Source organism: Podarcis pityusensis, assembly GCF_964106645.2.
Source record: "Podarcis pityusensis genome assembly, chromosome: 1".
Classification (NCBI taxonomy): Eukaryota; Metazoa; Chordata; class Lepidosauria; order Squamata; family Lacertidae; genus Podarcis; species Podarcis pityusensis.
In genome coordinates, this window is record NC_138028.1 from 35,543,189 (window position 1) to 35,568,558 (window position 25,370).

Here is a 25,370-nt window from a genome sequence, read left to right on the forward strand (position 1 = left end):
ACTTCTGAGTAGACACGCAGAAGATCACGCTGTTAGTTTGGGAACCTAATATTTAACTAATGCCTATCTACTTTTCACTGCTGTTGGGGTTGTGTCACTTCAGACTGCAGGTGGGAGCCCACATCACTTAAATGGTCTTTCATACAATAATGGGGTGGGGGACCCTTTCACATCTACTAGATAACTGGGGGGGAAGTAGCCTTAAATGAATAGTCAGTCATGTGAACCCACACCTACAGTTTGAAATGATTCAACCCAGACCTGAGAAATTGGGTTGGCAAAAACAGAACTCCACAGCGCCTTCTGGCGACACAGTGTTATAATGCATATACAACACATACAAAAAAAGCGCTTTTTCTTTGTCAATGTAGCTGAGTCCACGGGCTTACCAAATCAGTGACATGTTCTATTTATTTATCAAATTTATACCCCACCCTTCCTCCCAAAGGATCTAACCGGTTTCCAGAACTTTCTGGTCATTGTACTTAACAGACTGAACTGTGGAACAAAAATAATAATAACTTTCACTATTGCTATTGTTTTCTGGTACACCGCCCTGAAATCCTCATTTGATATTTTAATTAAGTACTTAAATATTGATACTGGTTTTATCTAATTATCTATTGCAGTTACCATGGCAACACATATTCCCCTGACATAAGGGGTGGAGTTGGGAGTGGGACAAAGTTTGCTGACACTAGACAGCAATCAGTCAGGAGTTGATGCGGTGCTTAATTTGTGTACAGGCTGACTGACAGTGACATAGATCATTTTCTACACTGTGACACTGACAAGCAGCAAAATTACACTCCACCTCACAAGGGTTCTCTGAAAAACAAAAAATCCCTGGTAATTCTCTAAGCTGGGTGTTGATTTTATAAATTTATCTGTACCTCAGCCATGCAGTGAGTGAATTGCTCTCAATTTGTATATGCTGTGAGGAACTTCAAAAATATTCACACTACCCACTTTTTAGAAGCTCCCATATAATTAAACTGTTTTCCAGCTTATCTGAAACCTTGCACAATAGACAGCATAGATCCCGTTTTGAAAAAGGTACAAAAGCAAGCATCAGGCACCCAGCTCAGTCAGTAGAGCATGAGACTCTTAATCTCAAGGTTGTGGGTTCAACCCTTGTCCACTTTCCCCAAAGATTGGTCTTTTTGCGATAATGGGGAAATGCACTGGCAGCAATGTCATCTAATCTGCCCTGCAAGCAAATCAGAATGAATCTGTATTAAAAGAGCTAATAAAGGTAAAGGGACCCCTGACCATTAGGTCCAGTCGTGGCCGACTCTGGGGTTGCGGCGCTCATCTCACTTTATTGGCCGAGGGAGCCAGCGTACAGCTTCCAGGTCATGTGGCCAGCATGACTAAGCCGTTTCTGGCGAAACAGAGCAGCGCACGGAAACGCCGTTTACCTTCCCGCCAGAGCGGTACCTATTTATCTACTTGCACTTTGATGTGCTTTCGAACTGCTAGGTGGGCAGGAGCAGGGACCGAGCAACAGGAGCTCACCCCGTCACGGGGATTCGAACTGCTGACCTTCTGATCAGCAAGTCCAAGGCTCTGTGGTTTAACCCACAGCGCCACCCGTGTCCCTATTAAAAGAACTAATTTCCCTGCAAATAAATCAGGATGGCTGCTCAACAAACAGGTTATATAAAATTGTGCTCTTTCTTTGCTCTCTCTCTCTCTCTCTCTCTCTCTCTCTCTCACACACACACACACACACACACACACACACACACTGCTATCACTGAATTGCAGTTTGAAAACTTTTACAATTCCATCATTCCTAGCTTTTGTTCTTGGTAAAGGGGTGAGCTCCCGTTGTTCTGTCCCAGCTCCTGCCAACCTAGCAGTTTGAAAGCATACCAGTGCAAGTAAATAAATAGGTATTGCTATTTATCCAGGTTCCTTTACCTACCTTTTACCTCTTGGTAAACCATGATGGCTATATTAAACATAACAATGCATTTTAAGCCACTGTTTCCTTTTACTGTATGATGAAAGATTATTATGAGAAATGCTATATCTGTTTCTTTAATGGTACAATCAATGGTGCAATCCTATATGTGTCTACTCAGAAGTAATCCCATTTGAGTTCACTGGCGCTTACTCCCAGGCCAAGTGTGTACAGGATTGCAGCTTTAGTTACAAACCACTGCTGCGATAACTTTCTTTCAACAGCAGATTCAAAATATGAATCTTTAGAGATTAGAAACCTAGAGCTGAAAAGCCCTTTAAATGAACTAAGAAAAAGCAACATATCTGCTCACGTATATGACATTTCTCTGTATTGATCTGAAGACCCAAATCAATTCACTTGTAGTTTTTCAGTATCATAATACTAATCTTAAACATTACAGGAAAAGCAGGGTGGCTCGAACCATCAAGATGCATTAGAATTTCTAACCATAGACTTACAATTTGTAGCTACCATTCAACCTTTCTTTTCCTTTCGGCTTGCTCAGCCATTTCACAACTGCCTCCTTAGATTTTCCAATCAAGTTTTGCTTTTCTGTGTCAGGAATAGGGATTAGTATTTTGGACCTACTTTTACTGTACTGTGAATTAGACTTCTCAAGTAAACATATTAGGAAATTAGGAAACAAATTAGGAGAGCCAGTGTGGTGAAGTGGTTAAGATCGGTAGTCTCGTAATCTGGGGAACCGGGTTCGCGTCTCCGCTCCTCCACATGCAGGTGCTGGGTGACCTTGGGCCAGTCACACTTCTTTGAAGTCTCAGCTCACAGAGTGTTTGTTGTGGGGGAGGAAGGGAAAGGAGAATGTTAGCCGCTTTGAGACTCCTTAAAGGGAGTGAAAGGCGGGATATCAAATCCAAACTCTTCTTCTTCTTCTTCTTCTTCTTCTTCTTCTTCTTCTTCTTCTTCTTCCTCCTCCTCTTCTTTATATGGTGCAAATTATGTTTTTCACCTCTCATAGTATATAGACCCTTCCATTTTATTTTATTTAGCAACAAACCTATGTGGATTTTTGACTGTGCAAGCCCACCTCATCATAAAATTTAGTACGTGAATGAGAGTTCATTGGTGTGTCAATGGGAGCTTTGCCCCCAATTTTCTTATGTGAGATTTTCAGTAGCTTTTGCCTTGGAACAAAATTAAACACCTAGAATAAAATTAATCACAGCTATTGCCTGAATACATCTGGCCCTCCAGATGTTGCTGGGTGACAGCTTCCACCATTCCTTCTTGTTGTCCATCCTGGCTGGGACCCTAGGGCATTGGGGTTTCCCTGATCTTGCTTTAGTTATTATTTTTTACATTTATATCCTACCTTTCCTTCAAGGAGCCCAAGGCGGTAGACGTGGTTTTCCTGCTTCCCTAATTTTATCACCACAAGAACCCTGTGAAATAATTTAGGCTGAAAGACAGTGACTGGCCCATAATAATGTAAATATGGGGGAGTGGAGTTATTGTTTTGTTTTTCTTATGTATTTTGGATTGTTTATCTTGTATTTTTATGTTGTGAACCGCCCTGAGATCTGAGGATGAAGGGTGGTATACAAATTTAATAAATAAAAAATATAATATAATAAATAACATGCTTAATTTCAAGGAGAACTAAACACTATTCATTCTCTCTCTCTCTCTCTCTCTCTCTCTCTCTCTCTCTCTGTGTGTGTGTGTTTGTGTGTGTGTGTGTGTGTGTGTGTGTGTGTGTTAGTAGCTGGGGTTTATTCAAGGAACAGTTTCAGTAAACCTTGATACTACTTTTGTAGCCATAAACTAACACCCCAGTCCTATGTCTTCATTCATATTTAAAGGTCAAGGACAAGGATGCATTGCTATTGCTTAACTATTAAACATAGGTGGAAGAATTCCTATTTTCCACACTGAGTACTTCCTAAACTGTATTTCTAGTTGTGAAAAAGCAAAAACACCTGTCACATAATAAAAGGCATAATAGCATATGCAAAGTCTGAGTTCCTGAATGTGAATGCTTACGATATAGTTCTAAAACTGCCGTTTTCCGCCCTCCCTGTACGCTTATAAAAAAGTCCCCCATGGTAGTGTGGAAAACACTTTTAAAAAGTCCTAGGGGGAAAGTTTCCTAGAGACTTTGAAATCCTTCCTATTTCTGGTTTCTTTGGAGGTTTGTAAAATCAGCTCTCTTCTGCTGTCTCTCAACAAGGTAAAAAAGGAAAAGAAAAATACCCCCTAGATATATTCCTTAGATTTTCTATTATGCTTCACAGGTTTTATACAGTTTCTGAAGTCAGTCTTATTTTTTTATTGTCTTTTTTATTTTGATCACTTTCTCAACCGCCCAAAAAGGGAGGGAATTAATATTTTTGAAACCCTTTTGTGGGCATTATCAATTTAAAGGTCATGACTCAGGTACAATGATAAACTGAAATAAAGAAGAATTGCATTAAATTAGGTAGATTACCTATGGAATTCCTAAATTAAGTAAGGGAAGGGAATTACCTACGGAATCACCCTTTCGTCTAAGTTTCATACCTTCCCAGATAACTAGCAGAGTAAAATTCTACAATGAAAAGACTAGCTACTTAATTCAGATCAATTAGAGCTGCCATTTCAAAAAGTAAAAACCAGGGCATTCCCAAAGTTTTTGAGCTCCCCACCCCCCCCAAAAAAGCCCCGAAAATGCAATTTTTCAATTGACTTGTCTACGATCCAGGACAAGGAACCACCTTTTGGAAATCTCCTGGATATCAATTCCACCTTTGAAATCCTGGTAATGTATGGCAGCCCTAGACCAATACAGACAATTTAGCTCACAGCCCTGCTGGTAGGCTTTCATTATTTCCTTGGGGTTGTTACGTTGCTATGTGTGACTGTGCAGAAGTCACAACTGGCTGAATCCTGCTAACATGGTCTAGACCAGGGCTGGGGAATATGTGGCTCTCCAAAAGTTGATGGGCTACAATTCCCATCATCCCTGATCATTGGCCATGTTTGGTAGGGCTGATGGGATTTGCAGTACAATGATATCTGAAAGGTGTCTCTGTTTCTTCAGAGTCCCTTCTCCAAGGGACCATCTACATGTAACTCTAAACAAATAATGTCCTGTTGTGTCTTAAATAAATACTAACAGCAGTTGCAGGAGAGCCTAATTTTCAGCAGAACCATGGCATGTAGGGAGGGGAGATTTAATTCTCCCACCCTGCTGTGGTCATGACAGCAAGACGCAACAGCAAGATTGGACTTCTGCAATGCACTCTATATGGGATTTCCCTTGCACTTGTTCCCAGAAACATTCATTCAGAATGCTGCAGCACAGTTGCTTACAGGAGTGAGACCCTGTCAGCATGTAACACCATTCTGTGGGAATTTTAAATGAAATTAATTCTTAGATCTGATGGACAAAGAAGCTATATTTTTAACACCTCCTTTCTGCTATTCGATTTGATTTGCAGGATGTGGTGAATTTGGAAAGTACTTTTGTTTTAATTGTGTTTCTCACGGGATAGTATTTACATTATGCAATTGTGCTTTATTTTAATTTCTTGTTGTGAAAATTTGTGGGGTATATTTGCATGAAGGTCAATGTGCAAATATTTTAAAGAAATACATTAATGCTTTCCTACCTAATCCTTAACTCAAACTGTTCATTCTTCCTCCAGGTTCCTCTTTGTCAGTCATTCTTAGTCTTGAATCATTGCCTTTTCCCATTTTGTTTCCAACATTTTAGGACCTGCTGCCAGTGTCCACTCTGCCCTGTGTGAAGTTTTAATCCCAACCCAACTAACAACTTTCCCTTTCCTCATAGATGACCTGCAAACTGTTTAGGTTCCTGAGAAACTGAAGGTTTTTCAACCATACCATCACCTCTAAAAAAAAAAAGCTTCACCTCTTAAGAAAAAAAAAAAGATTTTCTTTTCCTGCTTCCTGTAATAGTGTGTGAATTTTACTCTCTAGAACTAAGTGTTTTGAAATTGACTAGTTCAATTGATTTGGCATCTGCTTTCCTCCTCCTCATTTATGATTCAACATTGCCCAGACTTTGAGTCTATGCTATATTTTAGAGCCTAGTTAACATAGTAGTAGCATTCATATGGAAAGAGGACACTGAGGGTGAACTGTTTAAAGGATAATTAACATGCATTAAGCTTATCGTATTCTGGCTTGCCTCACTTTTACAGATGTGTACATACAACTTGCTCTGCTCTTAGGCTTTCCTCACTACTACAACCAACAACAAAAGAACTGAGTGTGGCGATTGCTAAATTGTTAGGCTTACATAAAAATGTGAATTAGAAAAAAGAAAGCTAAGGCTGCACTCAAATTCAGTGTAAACAGCAAATAAGAATAATAAGAAATTAAAAATAAAATAAAATTTAAGCCACCAATGCAAGTTGTCATCGTTCTCTCAGTACAACTTTATACAACCAAGCTTGTTGTGAAATATTTGCAGTTAGAACAGGGGGTGGGATAGCTCAGGCCTAAGGGCCAAATGAGGTCCTATTTGAGCCCTTGGGACTCTCCACAAACCACACCCGCTCCCTAGTCACAACACCTGTCCTTAGGCCACACTCCCCACCAGTCCTGCTTCACAACCTCCTTGAGTGTTTTTGCCTAGCTGGAACGTGTCCTTGAATTCTGATTATGCCTTTTGCCTGCTTGGGTGGAAGATAGTGCTATGTGTACAAAAGTAAAATATACATTTCATTGTGATGCCCACTTTTTGGCTCTGGTTCCATCTTACCACTGGCAAGTTGTCCCTGGAATGTTGCCCAGAAGGGAACACAGCCCTTGGGTTGCAAAAGGTTCCCCATCTCTGAATGTGAGAAGTTGAATGCCCTCCATAAAGGATAATACATGTCACTCTGTAGAGTAATCAAGAAGAGCTGAAGAAACGACTTCTTTGCCATACAAATTGCAATCTGCATAGAGGAAGAATATGCTAACTCTGGAAACAAGTGTTTTAAATGTCTAGTCAAACGGAATCTACTCTTTCTGGAACTTCCTGAGATGTATTGATGACATTTACATAATCCGAGCAAGGAAGAAAATGCTTGTCACGTTCCGCTGAGACTTCAGCGACTTCTCCCCCACTATTCATCTGAATCTACAGCAGGTTTGCTTTCTGGACACTACAGCAACTAAGCAATTGGCATATAAATGCCACCTTACACCAGACACATACCCTCCAACATTTCTCCAATGAAAATAGGGACGTTCCATTCCGTAATAATGATTTTACTATTTATACCCCACACATCTTATTGGGTTGCCCTAGCACTGAGCAGCTTCCAACATATATAAAAACCTAATAAAACATTGAACATTTTTTAAAAAAAACTTCCCTATACAGGATTGCCTTCAGACGGCTCAGGGGTTGGATAACCCCATACCCTCCAACATTTCTCCAATGAAAATAGGGACATACTAAGGAAAAGTGGGACATTCTGGGATCAAATCAGGAACCAGGCCAGCTTCTCTAAATCAGGGACATCCCTGGAAAATAGGGACACTTGGTGGGTCTGTAGACAGCTACTAACTAATACATATAGCTGCAGTCAGCTAGGGATGCTGCGCCTAACAGGTTTATATCAGGCATTCATGAAACAACAAATCCCCATTCAGTTAAGGGAAGTGACAGCTTGACAAGGACCAACTTGTGGGCAGGGCATGACCAGTCAGTGGTCTACTACAAGGCAGTTGTTTACTGTGGGGCAGACCTACAAACCTGGCATGGGATTTTCCCACAGCAAGGGCCTGACTTTCCTTCATTTGTGTATCGAGGGCTTTGTTTGCTTCTTTTTGGAATGTACTTTTTATTCATTTTCATCTTTACATGAGAGGTTGCTTTGTGTACATTAGAGCATATGACATGCACAATTACATAAAATAAAAAATAAGCACGCAGATAAACGTTTCTGAATAGCAAAGTTGAGTTGAAGTATATATACTAAAATTATTACAGTTATTACAGGTTGCTTAGATTGGTGACCATAGAAGTTATAGGAATTTATAGGAATGCAGTGCTGTAAACTAAGAGTAGTATTCTGTCATATGCCTCATTATTTGTATAATCAATAAAGTCACACCAGACTGCATTAAAATAGTTGTGTTTCTTTTGACCCCTTACTACTTTTAATTTTTATTTCAGTTTTCTCCATAATGTTGCTTGCCCAATTGCATTCTACCATTCCTCCATAGTTAATAATCATAATGATTTCCATATCCTAGTAATAATTGTTCTTGCAGTGGTTAATAGATGGTTATGAGTTCTTTGTTTCTAATTTGCAACATATTGTGACTATACATATTACGCAGAGCCAGTCCTCGGGTCACGGGGACTGTCTGCCTTGTAATCAAAAGTATTTCTTTCTGTAAATACATTTCCCCATAACTTTTCTCTCTTTGAACACTTCCACAACATGTGCTGATATGTCCTTATAGTGGAACATCCTCTGCAACACATGGAAGAACTGTTTGGTTTTATATATGCTAGGTGTCTAGGGGTTAAGTACCTGCCGTGCAATTTTAATGGCTCTTTCTCTGGTTGTTGTCCAGGGGTCATTTACCTTTAACTTTACCTGCCAATATGAATTTGCTACCTATGTGAACTGTGGTTTTTGTCCACAATCTGCTCCATGTCTCAACGGTTTGAATCTGCATGACGAGGTGAGCTCCCATTGCTCTGTCCCAGCTTCTGCCAACCTCGCAGTTCGAAAGCAAGTAGTGCAAGTAGTGCAAGTAGATAAAAACGTATTGCTACAGCGGGAAGGTAAACGGCACTTCTGTGCGATCTGGCTTCCGTCACGGTCCTCCGTGTGTCAGTAGCAGTTTAGTCATGCTAGCCACATGACCCGGAAAGCTGTCTGTGGACAAAAACCAGCTCCCTTGGCCTGAAAAGCGAGATGAGTGCCGCAACCCCATAGTTGCCTTTGACTGGACTTAACTGTCCAGGGTTTCTTTCCCTATCTATACCTTACCTTACCATGCCTCTTCTTCATTTTCTAAATTCCCAGTTCAGATCCCACGACCTCAAATTTTGCTGAGGACAAAATTGTACCTCTATAGTAGATTTATACAAAGTTGATATTAGTCCTTTTGTTATTATATTTTCTTCCACTATTATTTTTTTCATATGTTCTTAATTGTATTGTGGCTTTGTTTTTAACCTCAGAATTTGTTTTAAAAGACCTAAATTGGTAGCCTAATAGCCATGATATTCAAACATTCCCCAACTGAATTTGCATCTCATTAATGGTAAGTGGTCGTCCATCTTTGTAAATATCTTTCAAATAACACCATTGCTTTTCTTTCCACATATCTATATTATAGGCTCTATATTTATTTCTGAAAATAAATTCTGAAAATTATTCTGAAAATAATGAGACAGAGGCCTTTGCCTGTTTGTTCAAATCTTGAAAGTTGTGTGAATGGATTTGTAAGCCAATGTAAAGAGTGGATTTTTTTAAGGTGTTACTTTTATATATTACCATCTATTTCCAAGTTCTCCATTGAGTTGCCTTATTTCCAGACGTTTGGTATGTCATGTTGCTGAGTTGAGGTGTGTCGCGGTAGCTGTTTAAATTTGGGAGTCCCCATCCTCCAACATTTGGGTGAAGGTACAGCAAAGATTTTTTAATATGTGGTCTGTCTGATTCAAATATGAGTTTGTTAAGTTTTCTTTGTCATCTGGACATATGGGCTGGACAGCTTTGCTTGTTTTATCTTCTCCTTCTCTTCCTGCCAATCTAAGCACCTGTTGGTGGAGTCTGTCCAATCGGAAGGAAAGGGAGAGGGTGCATTCTAGGACAACTAGTGACTCTAGTGACAGTCATGATCAACTACTGACACTACTGTTCATGAATTACAACATTTTGCATGGTATTTTATTTTCTAAAAGAAAACAAAAATAGTCCCCATTCAGCCACTTTTGCAGAAATAGTTTCACCATTTTGGATGGTTAACCTGAAGTGTATAGTGTGTGTGTGTGTGTGTGTTTTAAGAGTACAAAAATGTTTTCTCTCTACAGCAACATTATTCACTTTGCAGCAAGGCTCTTTTTTCCTTCATTAGCACACTACTAAGGGAGAAGCAGCTTTCATTGCTCCAAATAAAGTCCTCAGCAAATAGATATGGATATCAATACTTTATTTGCAAAGTGCTTGACGTATTCAACACATGCACCATTATGGAAGGCTTTAACTCCAAGCAAAAAAGATTTGTGGCAAAGCATATGACCTTCTCCCCACTACAATGGCCATCCCCTAATTAGGCAATGCATCTGATAGTCATTAACAGGAATGAGATAATGAATCACTTTCTCTCTTCTTTGTTAATTTGCTGTAACCAAGCGGCTAATGGATGTCAGAGCTGAGTGATTGCACTGATTATAGTGATTTATAGTTGCAACAAAACAATTTAAAACCATTCTGATTATTCATGTTAAAGATAGTTTATGTTTTGTTTACTAAATATTTTACATCCTTTTTCCTGTCCCCCTTGCAGACTTCCGTGTGCAGAGCAAAATAATTCTTTCCGGAATTTTTTAAAAGTTTCAGTTTGGGGATTCTTTCTGTCTTTTTCCTTTCTGGTATTGTTTCAGAGTAAGACATTTTATTTTGTTTATAGAAAAATTTACCCAGTAGAAATGAAAAGCCTTAGGGTGGAAAGAAAACTTCAGTGGTGCCTAGTTCAAAAGGAGGAGGAAATAAGAGGAAATAAGACAAACTTCAAGCCACTTTACCTTGGGGCTCTCAGTCCCTTCCTCATCCTCCGCAGACACATCAGTAGCAAGTATCTCTGCTTTGATGATACCCAGAGCCCGCAGAATCCAGCTGTGTTGTCGTTTGATTTGCCTCTGCAGTTCCTTCCACTGACTCGCAATCATCTGCAGCATGTCCTTCAGTCCTTCTCGCAGAAAAAAGTAAATAAAATGAGAGAGAAACAAATTAAGTCATGCATTTGACTTCATCCTTTAATAACGTTATTTATACTAAAGGCAGCAAAGAATTTCCCAGGGGTACAAAAAGAACAAGGTGTTGGGGGGGGATGAAATCCCCTTGACCTTAACTATTTCATCACACTTTACTGAGAAATCTGATCTGGAATTCTAACCTATTGATATTGCAAACGACCGGATAAGACCAAAATGTGACACACGTGGCAAAACGTGATCTGCTATAAGTTCTGACTGAAAACAGAAAAATAAAGCAATATATGTTGAAGAAGGGACGTAGGTGGCACTGTGGTGTAAACCACTGAGCCTTGGGCTTGCTACTCAGAAGGTCGGCGGTTCGAATCCCCGTGACGGGGTGACCTCCCGTTGCTCGGTCCCTGCTCCTGCCAAGCTAGCAGTTCAAAAGCTCGTCAAAGTGCAAGTAGATAAATAGGTACCGCTCCAGCGGGAAGGTAAACAGCTTTTCCGTGCGCTGCTCTGGTTTCGCCAGAAGCAGTTTAGTCATACTAGTCACATGACCCGGAAAAACTGTCTGTGGATAAACACCAGCTCCCTCGGCCAGTAAAGCGAGATGAGAGCCGCAACCCCAGAGTCGTTCGTGACTGGACTTAACTGTCAGGGGTCCTTTACCTTTACCTTTTATGTTGAAGAAACAAGCGAGAAATTCATACATCAGCCCTGTTCACTGAACAAAATGCTGTTCCAGACATATATTAGCTATTTCCCTCATTTTCTTTTCTCTCTCTCTCTCTCTCTCTCTCTCTCTCTCTCTCTCTTTCTCTCTTTTTTAAAAAAAACATATTTAACAGATATGCAATGACCTATCAGGCTGGTTTTTTTGAGACTGATACATTCAGGAAATTATGCAAATCAGCCAACTGGCTTAACATAGCATGAATGTTTTGAGAGAAAAGTCTGTTTCATGTTCTATCAGAGTGTATGCAGGTAGAGAAGTAATAGATGTAAAAACTCAAATAATAATCACACTAAAACCCAGGGGACAACTTCATCTTGGGGGAAGATACCTTTTTCCAACCAGACCAAAATAAAGTCTCAAATTTCTAGGCATCCTATTAAACCATCCTATTAAACTAGTCATGCAAAGTTCCAAAAACATGACAAAAGTTATTATTCATTCTGACTTAAGGCTTTTACTGAAAAGGACAAGCATAACTAAAGGAAATAATATTCCTAATCTTAAAATCTTTCCTAATAAATACTTTAAAATTGCAGTAAGAATTAGCTTAAATGGCAAAGGAGCATTTAGCAATGCGATTACTCATGCTGACTATGTAAAATATATATATGTGTATAGATATGAAATCCTAATTTATCATCTTAATGTTATTTCCATAGCACCTACATCAAAGAATATGTCAGCGTGAAGTTTTCAGTGATGTAATTTCAATTGAAACTCAGCTGAGCATTGAGACCAAAATAAAATGAACAGACTATTTGCTGGCAGTATTTCATTTTGTAAGTATCACAGCATTGTATGCAGTATATGAAACATTTATAAATCTTGAAGGTCAAACTGATAATGTAAATATTAATAATACATAAGGAAGTGAATATATGCAGTAATTTACAGCAATGCTTCTTTATTCTTTAATAGTCTGGAGACATAAAGACTTGCAATAATTCAGAAGGATTTACCTGATTTGTGAGATACTATAAGATCAAGAAGTTGGCGTCCTTCTTCTACAACAGCTTCCTTCAAAGCACAGTGGCTGTCTACATTCAGCTTAAAACTCTGCAAGGGAAATTATATATATGTATATATATATATATATGTATATATTTATATAGACTGAAATGGTAGAGACGCATTCTACAATAAAGCATACGTACTAAATTACTTGCTATTTTTATCAAGAACCGCAGTGCCATTTACCCAACAGCCACATACATTTGCAATACTAAAAGCTATTGATATTTCAGAACGGAGCTCAAAATGTTTCCATTAGATTAGCAAAGTGCATCTGTGTTGAAACAACTGACAAATCTAGAAATTCATTAAGTTTTATGAAAACATGTAACCTGTAGGCAATATGTGGAATAACAGTGTCCTATAAAATACACTGAACTGGAGCTATCAGTTCATGAATGCTCTTTTTTCTAAATAAATAAATAAATAAACTCAAATATTGGAGAATGAATGATTTCTATAAATATATGCAGCGTACATTTTTATCCAGTAAAACAAAATATTGCAACAAATTAGTTCTGTTGTTCAGGTTCACAGTAGTCCAATATTGTATTTATTTTGGTGGTAATCAATTTCATTTTGACAACTAGACATAGGAAGAACAACAAAGGAACTTGTGTAACTCTGTGTGAACTTGTGCACCTCTGAGTATTTGATATATGTCACACAGCAGTCGTTACAAGGGAAGACCTGCAAAGTTTAATGGAAAGAATCTTACATTTATACATTTATACACGGAACACAACATACTCATTCTTGCACACATATAGCACTCAGCCCTGGGGGAAAGTAAACACACCCCCTTACTGATCCCTTTCCCTTCCTTTACTCCTAACTTCACTAGAAATGATAGGAACAATCTCTCCACCTGTCAAGGCAGAAAGTCCTGCACGCTGCCTCGCTCCTACATTCAAAACAGCTGGGCCCAGGAGAAGTGGATGGCTAAAAGATTGCCCATTTTTGGAATGTTTTGGAAGGGGCTAAAAAATTGTAAGGGACGCGGGTGGCACTGTGGGTTAAACCACAGAGCCTAGGACTTGCCGATCAGAAGGTCGGCGGTTCAAATCCCCGTGACAGGGTGAGCTCCCGTTGCTTGGTCCCTGCTCCTGCCAACCTAGCAGTTCGAAAGCACGTCAAAGTGCAAGTAGATAAATAGGTACTGCTCCGGCGGGAAGGTAAACGGCGTTTCTGTGTGCTGCTCTGGTTCGCCAGAAGCGGCTTAGTCATGGTGGCCACATGACCCGGAAGCTGTACGCCAGCTCCCTTGGCCAGGAAAGCGAGATGAGTGCCGCAACCCCAGAGTCGGCCACGACTGGACCTAATGGTCGGGGTCCTTAAAAAATTGTAAAATATGCTGACAGCTAAGGTCAAATGACAAATCCTAGCAATATAATTTTGCAGTGTAATGCTATGCACATTAGTCTCATTGTATATATAAATTTCATATATAAATGTTTTATATATAAATGTATATATAAATGTTTTATTGTGGGCGGTGGGTTGCCTTGGAAGGACTTTCCCCAAAAGGTGGCACAGAAACACTGGAAACAAACAAACAAACAAACAAAGCCATTTGATATCCAAACACCATATTGATTCTTCACTACAGTATTTCAACTGGACATCAGGGTGAGGATTCACTTTGGACCAGCTGGATGGCTGCAAAAGTGCCCACTCCTCCACAGGCCACTTTGGGCAGATGGTTGGGTCGGCCCATGTGGCGTCATATGACATCAGAGGAATCTGTGCCTGCTTTCAGCCGTGATTGGCTCCACTTCGGAGCTTCTGAATCCCGAGCAGAGCCAATTCCATCATGGCTTGCATTCAACACTGAATTTAATCTATAGGTGTCTTGTGAAACTTTGAAAGCAACCTGCCTGCTCGCCTTTGTCTCCTGGTATGTCAGTGAGGAGTAGGCTGATAAAACACAATGGAGGAATGGTGTGGGCCGCACACAAGGCTCTCGTGCCTTAAAAGCAGCACAGAAGTTGGCATTTGGGCGGCTACAGTTTGCTGTATCATGTGAGAAACGCACTGTCAAATTCTATAAAGAAATTAAAGATGGAAGACCTGTCTCTGTCTTCGTATCATTAGATAACGCTAATGAATGATCATAGAATGCCCCTCCCGAAGCCTCCAACACAAATTTCATGCTGTGCTATTTATTTCTTTTTTATGGCATTCAGTTTGTCATCTAGAAATCTTTTAAAAACAAATATTATATATTTTAGGGACCTAAGGAACCCAATTTAAACATTTTGATTTTCTACATAAGATGCTCACATTTAAAAACTGAGATGGCCCACAAAAATAACTTTTTTATATATATTATTAGGCAAGTAATGCCAAAAGCGGAATGAAAATGAGATGGAGCCAAAAATATAAACTGGGTCAAGCATCCAGAAGATAAGAAGAAGAAAAACAACATTGCTTTTCGTGCAGCTCCTTTTCGTAAAGCTTCACTTTCCATGAAACCTTTTCTGGAAGTTCCTTTCATGAAAGTGAGCTCAAACAATATTTAATTTACTGTTTACTTAAAACAGGCTTGTGTTGAATAGTTTGTAATCATGCACTTCACAAGAGATGTACCATGCGGGTGCCTCATATAGCAAAAGAAAACCTAAAGGGCCCGAGAGTAGGTTGGATAATTTCATGTAATTGAAGCGGAGCATCGATGCAGCTGGATGTGGCGCTGCCTCAAGATGATGGGGATGCGTTTGATAGGAAAATTGGAAAAGATGAGGTATTCTTCTTCATTAGAAAAAATAGACTTGCTGCCCTAGAAAAGATTCATTTAACATAACATATCAAGTATACAATGCAGCTTGATTTACAGGTGCACCTATTAACCAGTAATAATGTTGACTGAAGAAGTAAAATATGATGAATAAAGATGGGCCAAAACTCTGGGGCTTGATTTGCAATTTTACAGTTGCACAGAATTTAGACTTCGGCGTCTTAATTTGCTGCAAAGCACAAATAGCGAAATCTGGCAACAGATTAACCAATAACACATTGGTCTTAAGGGGGAAACTCTTTTCACTAACTGCAAGCATCGTAGCAAACAAGAGCAAAATAGATGGTAGTCAGTGGCACATTACATTATCTCCATTCAGGTGTGTGCCTTTTTCTTCTGCAGCGTTAAAGCTTGCTGCTTCCCAGAGAAAATAACTCAACGCCGACAGACTAGGCAGATCTGGCACCAACAGCACAGTTTTACAGGTAGGAGCCTGAGCAGGTGGGCATCTAGGAGCAGTAAAGGTAAAGGTAAGGTAAAGGACCCCTGGACAGTTAAGCCCAGTCAAAGGTGACTATGGGGTTGCAGCGCTCATCTTGCTTTCAAGCCGAGGGAGAATTCCTTCATAATCTAAATGCCTAGCTAAATAAAAATATATGTAGCCTTTTCTTAAATATTGCTGCAGTGTATATAGGAAGCTCTTTGTTCCTGCATGCTAATGCTGAGATCCTATGTCGTATTCAACAAAGTGTTAAGCAGATCGTTTTGTCAGTCCAAGGATTTTTCCTTGTGCAATAACAACAACAACAACAACAACAACAACAACAACAACAACAATAATTTATTTATACCCAGCACATCTGGCTGGGTTTCCCCAGCCACTCTGGGCGGCTTCCAACAAAATATTAAAATACAATAGTCCTTAGTTATTAAAAGCTTCTCTAAACAGGGCTGCTTTCAGATGTCTTCTAAAAGTCAGGTAGTTGTTTATTTCCTTGAGATCTGGTAGGAGGATGTTCCACAGGGCAGGTGCCACTACCAAAAAGGCCCTCTGCCTGGCTCCCTGTAACTTCACTTCTCACAGTGAGGGAACCGCCAGAAGGCCCTCGGGGCTGGACCTCAGTGTCTGGGCAGAACAATGCAACAGAACAATCACCTGCTCTCCTCTCCCTGTGCACCTCCTAAATCTGTTCCAGGGGTCCCCCCCAACCCTTCAGAGCAGATTTGGAGGTGGAACATGCAGGTAGAAGAGACAGGAACAACCCACTGAGCTAGTGCAATTTTGCAGTTGAATACTGTACTGCCTACTGTTTCTAAGCCAATGTACATTGTTCTTTTCTTCTTTTCTCAGCCAGCAAAATCTAAGGTATACTTAACACAGCATTGGGTGAAGCTGACTGTATCTCTGTCTCTAACACTGGGTATATTGGTAGTTATTGTTTTAATAAAATCCAGACCTTTATGTGGTTACAAATATATTTTGAAAATATTTCAGACAGTATGGTTGCATACTGCAATACTAATAGATGTGTGGTTGTTTGTGTTCTGAATTACACCCAGTGCATGTCATGTTCCTAAAACAGCAAAGTGAAGAATAGGAAGAAAGGAAGCATGCTTTGTAAGTCTGTCCTGGATCCATTGCTGTACAGCTTCAGAACTGGTCCTGAGACTGAAACTGCCCTGGTCACCATGGCTGATGACATTTATTGAGAGAGATATGGGGAAACCTTGCTTATTCTCCTTGAACTCTCAGTGAATTTTGATACTGTTGATACTGTTGACCATAGTACCCTTCTGGAGCATCTCAAGGGGTTTGGGGGAGCTGTGCTTCAGTGGTCCCACTCCTACCTCCAGGGATTTCTCCAAAAAGCAGTCATGGGAGGCTACTGCAGCCCCATGGGAGTTGTTGGCAAAGGCTGCTCAAGTCTCTACATGTGTTGTCTACTATGTAAATATTCTGTGTGCAAATGTCAGGTGGGATCAGATAGCATTGACAGTCATGCAAGATCCCCCAATTCAAAAAGTCCCACTCCATTATGAGTACAGTCCTGACATCTCCACACTTGAGTTTACCTCTATTGCTAGCCAGCCCTCCCTCAATGGCAGATTTAGGAAAACACAACTGGTTTGGTCACATTGGGTGACAAGCCTTGGGGGCACTTCAACTATGATGTCCAACAGAAGGTGAGAAATGTGTGTGTGTGTGTGAGTGAGAGAGAGAGACAGACAGAGAGAGAGATTTTGGCATCACAGAGGGCGCCGTTGAAATTTGAGGTACCAAGGTCTGCCACTATCTAATTTTCCTCCCCCTCTCCAATAAAAAACAACTTTTATTTTGAAAAAGGTAACTCATGGCATCAACAAAGGAACTGTGTTTAAGTGCACAATCGCTGACATTATTTTCCATTGGGAAGCAGGGATTCTAGGAAAAAAAACACCACTCACTTTTTCTAGTACAGTGGTACCTCGGGTTAAGTACTTAATTCGTTCCGGAGGTCCGTTCTTAACCTGAAACTGTCCTTAACCTGAAGCACCACTTTAGTTAGTGGGGCCTCCTGCTGCTGCCGCGCCGCTGGAGCACGATTTCTGTTCTCATCCTAAAGCAAAGTTCTTAACCCGAGGTACCATTTCTGGGTTAGCGGAGTCTGTAACCTGAAGCGTATGTAACCCAAGGTACCACTGTATTTAAAATGAAAGTTTGGTTTTTTAAAAAAATCTTTTGGGACAACCTATGTACTTTGTGAGTCTGTCTGTCACTGAAGGTGGGGCAGGCCAGTATATGGAATCCCTTGTTCCTACTTAGAGATGGGAAGGCCTGGAAAACCCCCGGAAAAATTGGAAAGTAACCAGTTTCTGCCCTGTTTTCCCCAAAGTCGTTTTTCCCCAGAAAAATGGCGGTGGGGGAGGGGGGGCTGTGTGGAATAATCAAACTATATCAAACTGTTTTTTTCAGTTTTTCCAGGGGGAAAACGGCTTTGGAAAAAGACAGAAAAAATGATGTGTGTGTCCCTGGGATTTTTCCAGGCCTTGCCATCTCTATTCCTACTCTTTTAGATTCCTTCTAGCAAATGGAATGTCTCCAGAAGACTAGAAAATCATTGGGTTGATTAACATAGTCTACTGCTGCAGCAGATATGTTCAGCACATTGTCCCTCCATGTAGATTTATGATTCCCTGTCCCCTCACCCCCCATCAAGATCCTGATTTGCTGCTATTATTCATATTTCTATTCCACACGCCAGATTCACTTCCACCTGCACCTTGCTGCTGTTGCTGTGATCCTTTGCCTATTGCTTGTACCGCTCTTGAATAGTATGAAGTCTTTCCTTCCTCTCCACCACCTAACTACCTACTTATATCCCTCTCTCTCACTCACACGCACACACACCACACATAGACAAAACAAATCTACTCATTTGGGGGTGGGGGGAATCATGTAATTCACCTAAAGATTATGCATAGGAAATATGAGCTGTAATCTCTCGCCTTCTTTCCATGGTATGACAGCATGGAACTAACCAGAGCCATCACTGTGAATGAGTTTTAAAACTTGTGATTTCCCCAAATCTGTGTTCTGAAATGCTCCAGCCCTGGGAGGGCAGAACAACATGATCCCACGCCCCCACCCCCCGCTTAACATAGATCAGTTCTGCCACACATACATGTAATAATAACACATGAATCCATTCTGCAATAATTATTAAAACAAAACTTTCTAGCAGACTTCCCTTGAGTGTTTTTCTTTTGTTAGCATTACCCAAAGCAGCTTCTGCCTATGACAATATACTTTACACAGTCTGAGGGTGAAATGAAATCCTTCTTTTTAGAAATGTGTTTGGAAAAGTTGTTTCAGATCTCCAATAAATGAATGTGTATGGCATCTTTTAAAAAAATGCAAATAAGTATTTTTTGAAACAGAAATGGGAAAGTTCTTTTGCATTGGCAAAAGAGCAACAAAAACAGGACAAAACAGGAGTGGGGAACTTTTGACCCTCCATCTGTTGCTGCGCTACATTCTTGACCATTGGCCATGCTGGCCGAGAATGATGGGAGACAGAGAACAATAATATCTGGAGGGTCACAGGTTACTCACAACAGAGGTATAAGTTCTAGTTTGAATCCAAGAAGGCTGAAGGCTTACTCAGGCCTTGGCAAAGCACTGGAAACAGAACTGAATTGTGCAAAAAGTAATTATTTGTAAGTTGTGAGAGTGTATAAACTCACAGTGTTTATGGAGATAGTCCTCTTTTGTTCTTTAAAAATATTTAGCCTGCACATATTTGGGTCTGAAGCACCCACAACACACACACACACACACACACACACACACACACAATTTCCATTCTGTGAGCACTGATATGTTTCTCCTGGGCACTACTGACATCTCTCTTCCCCAGTTTGATGCTCAACAGTGTGAAGATGGCATTTGCACATCTTTTTGCTCAAAGAAGGAAGTCCTAACATGTGGGTTGGCAAACTAAGGCCTGGGGGCCAGATCCGGCCCAATCGCCTTCTAAATCCGGCCCACAGACGGTCCGGGAATCAGTGTGTTTTTACATGAGTAGAATGTGTGCTTTTATTTTAAATGCATCTCTGGGTTATTTGTGGGGCATAGGAATTCGTTCATTCTCCCCCCCTCAAATATAGTCCGGCCCCCCACAAGGTCTGAGGGACAGTGGACCGGCTCCCTGCTGAAAAAGTCTGCTGACCCCTGGACCTAACAGGTGAACACACATGGAACTTTTTCCACAGCAAGATGGCTTGAGACTTAAACCCAGGGCTTGCTGTCGGAAGCTGCGTGAGGAGTGTCATGGGACAGATGATTTGGGGGCAGCCAAGCTCCTGCCATTTCCACTCCTTAAGTTAGTGCCAAATGCAAATACGATATCCAGATCATTTTGTCACTGCCCTTAATGGGAACTTAATTTCTTAGACTTCTGTTTAAACACAGATTAGCGTTTCTGCCAGGCCAAGAGCAAATGCAAAGTTGACATTCTAATTAATAAAATATAGATCACAAAGCAATGACTAGTTCTGTCTTCCAATAAAACAATGCCCCTTCATTAACGTTCAGTGCAATCCTATGTATGTGTAATCAAGAAGTAAGTTTCAGAAGGCTAGGTGACAGAAACTTGGTGTGTGCATGTAATTTGGGAATATATAAACCTGCATACCATTCAAAGTGAAACTGCAGGTTCCCTGCCCCCACATTATATTAACCCCTTGATTAAACATGCAGGTGACACTTCAACAACTAGCTTTGATCTTTTTTTGGACAGCATTCCTCAACATTAAACTCAGTTCCAAAGCTCCAGCAGAATGAAGAAAGTCTCTGCAGATTATAATGCACATATGGATGTGAACTGGCCACATAAACAGAGGTGGATTGGCCACTGTTTGTGATGCACAAGGCTGTGTGCACCTTGCTTCAGGTAGAGCTTGGAGATTTTGATTGCACTACAAGCCTCCAGGGCCCCTTTGCCTGCTACAACCTTGATAATTACTCTACCGGTGCAAAACTGTGCTGTGATTTTCAATGTACGTTAATGCATCGTCCGGTCACCAACTTTAGCTCAACGACATTCAGAATGATTCCACTATGATGTGCCAGTGTATTGACAACTGAGGAATTATTCAACCCAGGAGGAATAAGACCAGCACAGAGAAAACTCTCACCCCAGTCTCCTAGATCCTGAATTCCTTGAATTGTTTCTTTTCCTGTATGTTGCGGTGTGCTTTCTGACTGTGGCACTGTTAGTGGGCGGTTCCCTAGACTGAATGGGTGGGGTTCAACCTGTTCTGGAAGGAGCTGAACTCTTACATGGGAGCAGGTGTGCAGCTTGGCGGCAGAAAGCTAATTGTTGCTGGTCAAATGTTGGGCTGTTACTTGTTCTTTTTACATTGTTGTGGTTTTATGTATTTTAACAAAATATATACACTTTCGCTAAAGGCCCAGGGATAAGCTAAATAAAGAGGGAGGGGGGAAATCATTGTCAGCTGCAATCAATAATCTTGTCTTACCAAGTGTGTTTCCAGGTAGAGCTTAAGGCTGTCTGTCTCTGCTTTAGGAGGAGTCCAGTTCTCTGTCGTTTCCATGGCTTCATTCAACCAGTGGATGAATTCGTCTAGCTTGCTTACAAATCCCTTCCACAAAAAGAAAAGGGGTGGAGGGGGGACAATGGCATGGCTGTTAGTAAAATGACAACCAGGTAAGAACAATAATTTTATGTCTTTATTTTAATTAAAGGAACATGGCACTGCTCTGAACGTACACTAAAATAATGTGGCAGTTCTTGCTTATGGGGATGGGAGAAGGTTAGGCATAGCATCTGCCGGCCTGGTTTGCACATCAAACTGAAAATCTGACATTGACAGATCTGTCCATCTCTCAGTCAAGAACTGCCTTCTCCCGGATGCTGGGTCCTAGCCCCAATCTTCCCCAGCCAGCATGGCCAATAGGGTGCTGGCGGGTCACAGGTTCCCTATTCCTTATCCAGGTGTTTGTATTTCATCAAATATTTGAACTCTTTTGTGTTTTCTTCCTGCTGGTACAACTGGTTTTAGCTTTGCTGTAGTTTTTCCATTCTCAGTTCTTCTGGGGGTGTGGGGGTGTGTAAGAGAGATTTTATGGAATACTTTTGTATTTGCTTTTAAATATGTGGCAAGTTGCTTTAAGGGTTCCTCTAGCTGAAGGATAATGAATAAATTAGCAAAAGCAAATAAAGATACTGTAGAAGCTTCAGTGGGAGAACAAAGGGAAGGTTTTTGCAGAGGTCCTTGTTGCTGAACTTCCCGAGGTAAGTGTTGTGTTTGTAAAAGATTTGAGACAACTGCCCTGATCCAGCCCTGCATGGGTGTAGCCAACATCACCCTTCATGCACAGCCTTATAAAATAAGCAGCAGCTGAAACACAGGGAGCCATCTTATGCTGAGTCAGACCATTGAGCCATCTTCCTCAGAGGAAACCTGTGGCCCTTGAGGGTATTGGCCTAGATTTCCCATCAGTCACAACCATGAGTATGTCCAGTGGTCAGGAATGGTGGGGAGTTGTGGTCCAACAAACTCTGGAGGGCCAGAGGTTTCCCACCCCTGAGGTATACTGGCTGGCATCAGCTCTCCATGTCTTCAGGCAATAGTGCCCACCCCTCTCCTAGTCCTTCCTGGAGAGGGTGGGGATTGCACTTGTATCTTCTGTGTGCTCTGCCATATGCTCTGCCACTGAACTATGGCAATGCTCCCTCACTAACGCTTTGGATGGGAGACTGAAAGAGGGGACAGACAGATTGAATCGAGCCCCTTCTTCCCCTTCCAAATAATTTGTCAGTGCAACGGTCGCTTCTTTTGCAATGCTACACACATGTGGTTCCAGCTACTGGCCTGCTTGGCAGAATCACACAAAACACAGCATCTGTTTTGTGTCTATGGCTCTCGATCTGTGAGCCAAGAGCTGCTTCTCATCGGTGCATATGACTTCTAGATAGATCAGGGGCACGTGATGAGAAGGAAGTACGGTCACAAGCTAGGAATGTGAAAACTCTGTGAAATATCCTGCAAAGTTATTCCTAACAACAGCAGTAAAAAGGATAGTTACGTTCAACATATAAATATTTTATACCGCATGATCTTATTTAAAAGCATCCTAACACCAGCAATTTATATCTCATTTGCTTGCATATGTATAGCCACAAAATGACATAATGAAAAACAGTGGGAGAGAATATTTAACCTGTGATATTGAGACATATGCACTAATATGGCACAAAGAGGTGATAAGCGGAACTCATCTGTAAAAAATAATGTAATTATTCCCCTTGCAATGACACTTTAGAAAGCAGGCATTCTTCTGGTAAACAACAGTCAAGGATAAGATAAAATATAGAAGTAGTGGCATAAGAAGAGGTGGCTATCCCTGTTTCCAGAAAAAGGCCCTTTTCTGGTGTAAAGCACAAATCACTATAATCCCACTATTTTTCAGATGATGTCTGTAAAATTTTATGGAGACTGTTCAAAAGAAAACAACTGTAGAGATTGAAAATTATTTAGAATACTAAAAGCCTGACACTGAAAATTACTGTCAGAAGATAGATAACACTGTCCAGTTCCTAAATCTCATTATTCAAGCATACAGCACCACCTGGAGGCTAAAGTGCAGTATACCAGGTATTGCCAGCAGTTATTTCAGACAAAGGTGTTTTACGATAACACACGATAGAGCATTCTTCTAGTGATCTTCTGGTGCCAATATGGATGGCCTTTCGGCACTTATTACAAACATACCTGTGCTCCCAGGCTCCTGCAGGTACTTATTTTTCAACTGGCTGGTTATTGACTTTAACCCTGCTCTGGGCTTTCAGCTACATTTCATTTATTGTAATTTTAATGTCAATGTTTGTACTTTTAAAATTGCTGTTCACCACATGATGTGAAAGGTGTTGCAGGAATGCCTTAATAAATAAAACAGAACCCCGCCTCCCCAGTATCGGTCCAACTTTCGCTTGTTTTGGGCCCAGGTGTGGTAAGAGTCAACAACTGATGCTGACTACATCAGAAATACGTGACCTCGGCAAACACAGTAAATTTGGAGCAACCGCTGTTGTTGGTTTCAAAATAGGTATCTCATCTCTGCTCATGCTTGGAATGACAATAATCATAATTTAAGGGGCTAGCATTGTTGGATGCTAGTATCTGTCTGTCTTGGGAGACAATGGAAAAGTGCACCTTCGGGGGTGAATTGCATTATTTATTTCCAGGTATAGTGTAATAATGACTTCTCTACCCAATATGACTGGGTTATGGCTGGGATGGCTCAAGTTGGTAGAGCATGAGACTCTTAATCTCTGGGTCACAGGTTCAAGCCCTACGTTATGCAAAAAATTCCTGCATTGCAGGGAATTGGGACTAGATGCCTCTCGTAAAGGTAAAGGGTAAAGGGACCCCTGACCATTAGGTCCAGTCGTGACCGACTCTGGGGTTGCGGCGCTCATCTTGCTTTATTGGCTGAGGGAGCCGGCGTACAGCTTCTGGGTCATGTGGCCAGCATGACTAAGCCGCTTCTAGCGAACCAGAACAGCACACAGAAACGTTCACCTTCCCACCAGAGTGGTACCTATTTATCTACTTGCACTTTGACGTGCTTTCGAACTGCTAAGTTGGCAGGAGCAGGGACCGAGCAATGGGAGCTCACCCCATCGCGGGGATTCGAACCGCTGACCTTCTGATCGGCAAGCCCTAGGCTCTGTGGTTTAACCCACAGCGCTACCCACATCCCTTAGATGCCTCTCGTACTCCCTTCCAACTCTACAGTTCTTAAATTCTATGATCCAACTGCAACTAAGATCTATTTCTTTGATCTTCCTACTCTATGTGATCAGTGGGTATGAGTCTGTTGCCTCTCCCCATCCCCATTATCACCCGTACAGCCCTACATGGGTTGGTTGCTGAAGTGAAGAACTTTTTCTAGTCCAGTAAGTTCCCATATGATTTGGAACCCTAGAAAATGAGAGTTCTAAATCATGCAGGGAGCATATCGGAGTATAGCAGGCTCTTTGATGCAGAGGTTCTGCCCCACAAGACGCGTGTGGTGGGACTGGTTCAATGGCTTCACTCCTTTTTGCCTTTGCCTTCTGCCTGATGGTAAACAAGGAGTGGGAAACATCTGAATAGGGCTTAAGTCTACCTGTGACTGAAATAACCACATACCCTTCTCCTTATTTACCCTGTCTCACTTCTCTTCCTGCCTCTGTTCTCTGCATTGCCTCTAGTTCTAGACTGTAAGCTCTACGATTCTATGATTCTCCAATGGTGTGCTGGATGGGGCTGATGGAAGTTATAGTCTAAAACATCTGGAGGGCATCAGGTTGGCAAAGGCAGTGGTAGCCAGTGTTAGATGTTACAATGGGTGAGAAGGGATCATAGAATTGTAGAGTTGGAAGGGACCATGAGGGTATGTATGTATGTACTTAATATACCGCCCTATACCCGCAGGTTTTACTTTCTTGGGCTCCATGATCACTGC

At 41.1% G+C, this 25,370-nt stretch overlaps 1 protein-coding gene across 3 annotated transcripts in view; it reads right to left on the reverse strand.

The window, feature by feature from the left end:
* AKAP6 (A-kinase anchoring protein 6) overlaps positions 1-25,370 on the reverse strand; it is a 241,769-nt gene that overhangs the window by 131,774 nt on the left and 84,625 nt on the right. For all 3 annotated transcript variants that reach the window (XM_080977407.1, XM_080977406.1, XM_080977405.1), the window contains exons 5-7: positions 21,377-21,499; positions 12,567-12,663; positions 10,698-10,861 (exon numbers count right to left, since the gene is read on the reverse strand). In XM_080977407.1, the coding sequence (XP_080833533.1) occupies positions 10,698-10,861; positions 12,567-12,663; positions 21,377-21,499 (384 nt within the window). The remainder of the gene's footprint in view (positions 1-10,697; positions 10,862-12,566; positions 12,664-21,376; positions 21,500-25,370) is intronic.